Here is an 8589-nt window from a genome sequence, read left to right as displayed (position 1 = left end):
AACTCTGACAGCTCAATAATAAAAAACCAACTCAATTTAAAAATGGATCAAGTGTTTGAATAGACATTTCTCCAAAGAAGATATTCAAATGGCCAATAAGCACAAGAAAAAATGCCCAATATCACTAGTCATTAAGGAAATGCAAATCAAAATGCGGTATCACTCAATGAGATACCACCCCAAATACATTAGGAAGGCTATAATAAAAAAGGTATAACAATAAATGGAGAACCCTCATACTAATGAGAATGTAAAATGATACAGACACTTTGAAAAGCAGTCGGCAGTTCTTGAAGTGTTAAACATAGAGTTACCATATGATCGAGCAACTCTACCCTTGATATATACCTAGGTGAAAAAAAAATATATATATATATATAATATATATATTATATATATATATATATATATCTCAAACCAAAAACTTGGACACAAATGGTCATAACAGTATTATTCATAATGGCTAAAAAGAAGAAATCATCCAAATGTCCATCAACATATTTATCAATGAAATGGATAACTAAGATTTGTTATGTCCATATAATGAAATATTATTTGGTAATAAAAAGGAGTGAGAAATATTAATACATGCTACAACATGGAAGAACAATGAAAACAGTATGCTAATTGAAAGAAGCCAGTCACAAAAAATTCCATATAGACAAATCTCTACAGACAAATCTAAAGACACAGAAAGTAGATTAGTAGTTGCTGAGGGCTGAGACAAAGAGGGAGAGAATAAGGACTGGCTGCTAATGGGTACAAATTTGTTTTTGGGTGATGAAAATGTTCTCAACTTAGATCATGGTGGTATTTGCAAAACTGTGAATGTACTAAAAAACATTTAATTATGTATTTTAAGTGGCTGGATTTCATGGTATGTGAATTTTATCTCAACAAAGATTTTTCTTTAAGGCAATATAACTAGTCACCATGCTCTTGTAACTTCAGGAGTTTGAGACTCCAGCTCTTCATGAAGAACGAGCTATGTTGGGCCTCCAAGGATACTTCTTGAAACTCAGCTTCAGTTGGAATTGGACAGGGATGTGATCACTGGCAACAATTTCAGGTACAGATTTTGTGTGTTATCAATTAATGGCAAAATTTTAAGTAGTTAATGAACGAGTTAGTTCCTGTGTCTAGCCAGGTGTGATACATCTAGTTCATGAATTGACTGTGGGAACTGTTTGTGTCTTAGGCCAGCAGGTTGCTCTATACTCTGGAATATATTTCCAGGTCAGTTGCTCCCACCATCAATTAGTGTGTGTGCTCAAGGGAATGCAAATTGATTTCAGCATTATCTTAAACAAAACATAATTAGGAAGGTAAATTTCCTGCCAAAAAATTACATAATGCATTCCAAAGCCAACTAAAAATGAATTTTGAACCACCCGCGATGAATACATGCATGTAGCATAGTTTAAATGGCTAACAGTTATGCACACTCTATAGTTTTTAAACTTAACCTTTTGTTTAGGATTCAGAAATTCTGCTAATTCAATTTTGCATGAAAAAAATTAACAAATTAAAGTCTCAAACATTTGCTTCATCACAACCTGAATGTCTATCCATTACCTTCAAAGAGTTACCATCTAGAACGTTCAAACACCTTGCTACTCAATGTTGGTCCACAGCCAGTCACTAACAGAAATCTCCATCAAGACAGCCCATAAGAGTAGATTGTAGCAACCTAAAAATGTCCCTATTTGATTCAGAGTGATGAAAGCCATAAACTTTCTGTTTCTGTAAAAACCCCCAACTAGTTGGAATCTGCATTTTTAACAAGATCCCTAGGCAATCTGGGTGCACATTAAAGTGTGAAGACCTTCCTCAGACCCCACTGAAGCTCAATGTAGAGCAGCCTCAGGAAAACGGGGCAGCCAGTCACTATCAGAAAGCTCCATCAGGACAACCCATAAGAGTAGATTTTAGCAACCTAAAAATGTTCCTATTTGATTCAGAGTGATGAAAGCCATAAACTTTCTGTTTCTGTAAATATGCACAAAACATGGGAGAGAAGGCTGTGGTGACCACTCTTATTTAAACACCGTGGGAGGTGGAGCAGAGAGGAGTTTGTTTCTCCAGCAATTGTCCCTGCTGTTTGAGTTGTCCCCAGCTCTTCCTCCTGGCTTTGCCCCATTCGGCCCAGCATCACTCCCTGCAAAAGTCCCGCCTGGACACTTACCCTTCAAGCAGCAGGTAGTTAAGGATCATTGATGGCAAGAGGGTTCCTGGGTGAAAGATGGAAACCTCTCTTCCACATGCACCTATTAGTATGGAAAGGAGCAATTTAGACTTGGAGGGAAGTCTGAATTTGAGGAAAGTCCGAAAGGGAACACTCTCTGATTTCCCTTTCCCCAAGTAGTTACAAATCATTATATTCCTTAAAGTGCTCCAACTATTCTAAGTCCACAGCATTTTAATAAGTGGAAACCCATACATTGTACCCACATTTCTGCTTCCTGCAAAGGAAATATATAATGTCAAGTAGCCAAGAGGTCTTGCCAGTTCAATCAGTGGTCTCCATGCCATGGTGGGGTTGTGGGAAGGGAAATGATTCAAGAGACTCCTGAAAGATAATATTTAAAATGCTGATTCTTGGGTTCTACCCTCAAGATCTCTGATTCAAGATATTTGGGCTTGGGACCAAAAATTTGCATTTTAACAAGGGCCCCTAGCAATTCTGATGTAGAAGGTCCAGGCCTGAAGAAATTGATGAAATTGGTTTGACAACAGCAATACTACCTTTGCAAATTAATCACTTATTCTTAAGCATCTATTTCATCTTTTTAACTGATGTTGTCATCTTCCTGTTTGGCTTCCTTTTAGCATTTACTGAGCAACTATTATTTGCAGAAAATTGTATTACCTGCTGCTTTCCTGGAATGTTTGGTCTGGGCTGAAGCTATGGGGAGAGAAGGGTATGATCACGTTAGAGAGCTATTTCTCAACTTCCTAGAAAAATGACAAATTCAACTTTTCATGATTTGTGAAACAGATTAACCTGAACAACTACATTACCCAACCACAATTACCATAATTTATGAACCTTTTTAGGGAACCTGTTTATCAGAGCTGTCATGGCCTTACTGGTGGGAAGGCCAATTCCATAAACCAAACTGCTATGGTTCAAATCCTACCTTCTCCATTTGTATGTGACACATTCCATAAAATGAGGATATAGCATCTGCTTCATTAAATTGGTGTTAGGATTAAATGAAACAAATATCTGGTGCTCTGAAGAATCTAAATAACATACTTAAGATTCATATCATTTTTCAGTCAAGAGCACAAAACAAGTGTGAGAACACTAAGAAATGCTTCCGGAGGCTGATTTGGAATAATTCTAGGTGAAAAAAGTGGAATGAAACTGTTTAGAGTGATCCGGGTTTTTGTTTGTGTTCTTAAGGTTCCCTCACCCGTGGCTTCTTGGGCATTTGTCCGGCTCTGCCACACTCTGCCTCAGCGCCCCCGGTTCAGGTGCCCCGCGGGTGCAGGACCAGAAGTGCGGAGAGTGGGACCTGCAGCCCAGCCCGGGGGGTGGAAGGCGGGGCCCGGGGCCCGGGGCCGCCGCACCGCGGGCCGCCCCCGCCGGCCGCTCTGCGGGGAGGATGCCGGCGGGCGCTGGGAGCGTGCGCGGCCACGTGACGGCCGCTATAAGAGCGCTGCGGGCGGACGCTTCGCTCCCGCCGCGCCTCCTCGCTGGCCGCGCTCGTTCTCGGCGCCCAGGTTCCCCGAGTCACCGACTTGCGGCTGCGGCAGCCGCCCGCGGCACCATGACAGGTACGCGCCGCCGCCGTCGCCCCCGGAGCCTCCGGCTCCTTTGCCCGCCTTCCGCCCCGGGGAGTTCCCGGCAGGACGGAGACCGCCGCAAAGTTGCAGGCTGGCTGCAGCCGGGCGTGCCGCTTCCTGCGTCAGCTGCTGCCCCGCCGCCCCCGGGGGCTGCAACCCGGGCGCACAGCGATGGGGCAGCCAGGCGGAGCTTGTGCCGTCCGCCGGAGCCCTCGTTCCTGCTTCCGTCTCCTTGCCCTTCCTCCTGCTCTCACCGTGAAGGGCAGGCGGGCGGAGCAGCTGCGGCGGGGCTGAGTGGGGGTGGGGCGCCGGTTCCCCGAGGGCGCCGGACGGGAGCCCCGGGCCGCGGCGGGGTCTGGGGAGCCGCCCCTGCCTCCCGCAGGCGGGGACGCGGGCGGCTCCGGCCCGGCTCCACGCCCGCCTGCGCTGGCGCTGGCCATCTCGGCGAGCCTATTTTTAGGCCTGTGGGGCCGGGTTGCAGAAAACTGGAACCAGGCGAGCGCTCCACGGGGGCGGACCCCGTGCGGTGGGAGGGCGCCGGCCCACTTGTTGCAACGATCCGGGTCTCAAGACGACTCTGCCCCAGCACAGCAGACTGTGCTGGTCCTTCCCGTTGGTGAGGCTATTAGTGCGGTTATTACATGAGTTGAACTACCAAAAGATTGCAGATGTTCCCAGAGTTCAGCCAGCTGCGGGAGATGAACTCCTACCCGGCTGTCATTGGCCTTCCGTGTTCATTTGCAGGGCCTGCTGGCTATGGCAGCCTACGTTCCTAAGCATTTGTCCTCGCCCCAGCTTCGCCTTGGACCTCATCCATATCCTTGCTTCCTGAAGTTCCTGAATCCTACTTACCTTACTAAACTTTAATGTATAAACCCATGAAATCTGCACCGCTTTTGATTTAAAACATTCATTTTGCCCCAGATTAAATACCCTCAGGGCAGACTGAATGAATGTTGCCATCTTCTGATGGATTGAAGGAACAGTATAGGCAGAGGCTGATGGGCATGTCAAGTGACAGGTGTCACTCACTGTTCTGAGCTTAGAGTGAGCCTAGCTGGGAAGTGGGTGTTCTCCATGGGTGGGAATCCCATCTTTCCACAGTTAAGTATTGAGCCTGCTCTGAGAGCCCAACACTGGGTGTGAACACTCAGGTCAGAGTTTGGGGGATGTGCTGGCCCACTTGACAACCTACACAACTCCCTTTCAGTTAGCCACGAATTTCCTCTTTCTCCAGCTTCCATGTTGGAAAATGGGCAAAGGAAGAATGAGGAAACCTAAGACATAGTGACTTCATGACAAAATGTCCCATCCCCCTGGTTGGGCAACAGAGCCCCCATTTTCCCCACTAGAGCTTGATCCTAAGTATCTTGTATATTTGGATGCCCATCAACTTAGGTTAAAATCCCCTCAGAGAAGGAGTGTGCCCTAGGATCATCTAGGGAAGTACTAAATCCTGAAGACTGGGCTGGTGGTCTTGAAAAGGTGGAGCTTGTTGGGTAGGAATAATCACCCATGTGTTTGTGTTCTGCTCTGGCAACTAAGTGGTTATTGGAGACTGATTTTTGAGAGTGTGTATATGAGAGAGAGTGTGGGAGTGAGAGAACGCATGTGAGAGCGAGTGTGCCCCAGAGTGCAGGGTAGAGGGCACTGATTGCTTCTCCTAGGAAGAGGAGGCAGGTTTGTTAGAGCTTGTGAGGTAGTCCCCAAATCCATTTAACAGCGATTGACCACTATTTAGATAGTGTCATCAAGGAGGGAAGGCCTCTTGGGGAGGTGATATTTGGACAGAGACTGAAGTGACTCTTGTGGCTTGGTGGGGGAACGTTTGTTCCCGATTAACTAAACAGCTAATGTAAAAGCCTGAGGCTTGGCAGACGCACAAGCACCAGAATGAAAAATGTGGCTGATGCTTTCAGTTGGAGTTGTTAGCTGGATTTCTGCTTGGCTGAAAACACTATGTCATCTTACTGGAGAAGCAGAAAATGCACTTCTTGATTTCTTCATTTAACACCTGTTAATTGTCTGAGGTTCATCCTCTGGGTATTAAAGTATTATTTAGTCTGAGAATTTAGCACATCTGGACTCTAAATTGGATTCAGTTTTATAGCTCAATCAGCCTCTTGGAGATTGCCAAAGATATTCCTGCTGAAGAATGGCCTTGAACCATTCTTAAAGTGAGCACTTGGGTTCTCTTCCTTCAGCCCACCCCAAAGAGGCTGCTCCTTTGTTAGTGGAGCAAGTTGATCTCAGAGGAGCTGATTCTGCCAAATTACTGGCTGAAAGGGGTTCTGGGGTTGTTTGTTCCAGGTAGAATATTGTAATGAGTGTCTTTTTTTCTCTTTGTATTAAGATCAGGCCTTTGTGACACTGACCACAAACGATGCCTATGCCCAAGGAGCTCTGGTCCTGGGCTCGTCTCTGAAACAGCACAGGACCACCAGGAGGCTGGCCGTGCTCGCCACGCCGCAGGTCTCAGACTCCATGAGGTGAGGACCTCCGTGCCTGTCTGCTGGTGGGGCTCTGACATGCTTCTCCCATCTGACATCAGTGGGCATGGAAGCCATGCCTTTTTCAGGAATTGGGCACTGGGCAGAGAAAGATAAGAGCTGTTGAGGGAAGGATTCATGGGTCTGAAACCTCTTCTTCCTGACTGTGGGGAAATACTCCGCCCCACCTGCCTCCTGGGCGGTGGTTTTCTGGCCTAAGCTCTCACAGATTCCAACCAGGAGAACTGGGACTCAGGCAGGCCCCCTCAGGGCAATCAGAGTGAATGGTTCCATCCAGGCTTTCCCTTTGTGTAGTCTCTCTTCGCTGTTGCTCCTTTCTCAAAAGGCAGCAGGGGGGCTATTTTGTTTCCTATTTCCAACTAGGGAAACCTCAGGTGACTTTGAAAGAAAATCGTTTTCTCCACTGTCAGTTAACATTTGTAACCAAATACCTTTATTTAAAATTTAATAGACCTGAATATTTGCCAAAGAGCTTTCTGAGCTGGGGGTTGTGCTGGGAGAGCACTCTGAAGAGCACAGGCTGCCTTTTGATCGGGTCCATTCACTTTGATTTGTTGGAATTAAGTTTTGGACTATCGGGATGCACTACCTAGATCCCAATACTAACTTCAAAAACATATGTGTACCCTGACAGCTCTGTATTGTCTTTATTTTTGCTTTCTCTTGTCCTAAGAAATTGACGATGCCCTTTCTGTGACTTTTTTCAAAAAATGTAAGCACACTCCAAGGACCTCTGAAAAGGAGGCATTATATATACATATGTATCTCACACTCCCAACCTTGTTCCTAAAGGGTTAGGAGAATGTCAAAAAAGCTTTCTCCTGACAAGTCTGTCCTGTTTAGTGAGGATGTGTGTGTGTGTGTGTGTGTGTGTGTGTGTGTGTGTGTGTGTGTGTGTGTGTGTGTGTGTGTGTGTGTGTGTGTGTGTGTGTGTGTGTGTGTGTGTGTGTGTGTGTGTGTGTGTGTGTGTGTGTGTGTGTGTGTGTGTGTGTGTGTGGTCTTAGAAACAAACTCCTTTACTGTAGTGAATGGTGCTGCTGGCTACTTCTTTTCAAAAACCTAAAGTTTAATGTGTAAACTGGAACATGTTTTTATAAAACCTTGGAGACAAATAGTATAATGTCTGTTTTGTTCTGCATGTTTGATATAAACTTTCCATGATGACCTATCTTTATCATACACTTTTCCTTGTGCTGAGTATAGTGTCTTACCTAAGTATACCCCACTTAACCCACCTCAGGATTGCTTTCTAAAATAAACCTTTAGTTAATTTTGGTCATGGAGAAGTGTTGTACCTTACAAACCAAAAGAGTCTCTCATTATGCCAGGAGTGCTAAGCACATAGTAAATGCTGGTTATATTCAGTTCTAAAAATGGAACTGAATAACTTAGTCCTTTAACTTCAGGAAGTTCTCTGTAAACTGCTTAGCAGAAGACTCCTTATAGACTTCATTGCAGATATTTTTGCACTTGCCCAGCATCATTTGTGAAAATATGCAGTAGTTAACAAAAATCCATTCTAATGAAATATTGTTGAATACATAGACTGTTGCAAATATGTACTCTGACCAAATGTGAGTTACATATTTATAGGCTATTTCTACAGTTGGCCTGGTATTCGATGGTACAATAAAAAATAGCTGCTCCTGTAACTTTTTCAGACAAGTGCTTCATCCTCACCATAAGCAGTTCTTAGGTTAACACATACAAATTGATACAATTGTCCTGAATTAATAGGATATATTTAAGAGATTGTACTACACCAAAGTAACAGATTGCTTTAGTAATTGATGGATAGGTTAATAAGAACACAGTCTTCTGTCAGATGGGTCATTTGTTCTGCACAGATGCTAAACGCTGTTTTCCGGGTTTTATTTTGACAGGAAAGTTTTAGAAACAGTCTTTGATGAAGTCATCATGGTAGATGTCTTGGATAGTGGCGATTCTGCTCACCTGACCTTAATGAAGAGACCTGAGTTGGGTGTCACATTAACCAAACTCCACTGCTGGTCCCTCACCCAGTATTCAAAATGCGTGTTCATGGACGCAGATACTCTGGTAAGTGTGGATTTGACGGCTGAAAGAGAGGTGTGTGGTACCTGAAACCGATTAGGCATTTGAGGAACACCATCAAGACTTGACAGTAAACTTCAGATAAAATCGCTGTTGTAGAAAGTGTCAGGTGATGGAGAGCAGTCAGCCCAGGCTGCCTTACAGCTAGCTGTCTTCTGAATAGTTAAGACCAGCAACAGGCTGCATCTTTTGTGTTCAGGGACTTAGGGAGAAC

General features: G+C 44.8%; 1 protein-coding gene across 2 annotated transcripts in view; it reads left to right on the top strand.

Moving 5' to 3' along the window:
• Positions 1–3435: 3435 nt before the first annotated feature.
• The window catches only part of GYG1 (glycogenin 1), a 28758-nt gene continuing 23604 nt past the window's right edge, over positions 3436–8589 (top strand). Inside the window, exons 1-3 of one of the 2 annotated variants that reach the window (XM_073232231.1) lie at positions 3436–3783; positions 6146–6281; positions 8186–8360. In XM_073232231.1, coding sequence (XP_073088332.1) covers positions 3612–3783; positions 6146–6281; positions 8186–8360 — 483 coding nt within the window. In that variant the 5' untranslated portion in view covers positions 3436–3611. The remainder of the gene's footprint in view (positions 3784–6145; positions 6282–8185; positions 8361–8589) is intronic. The other variant, XM_037008265.2, reaches the window with a different exon arrangement.

Source organism: Manis javanica, chromosome 3, assembly GCF_040802235.1.
Source record: "Manis javanica isolate MJ-LG chromosome 3, MJ_LKY, whole genome shotgun sequence".
Taxonomy (NCBI): domain Eukaryota; kingdom Metazoa; phylum Chordata; class Mammalia; order Pholidota; family Manidae; genus Manis; species Manis javanica.
Note: the sequence above shows the minus strand (reverse complement) of the source record. Positions and strands in the feature narration are given on the sequence as shown.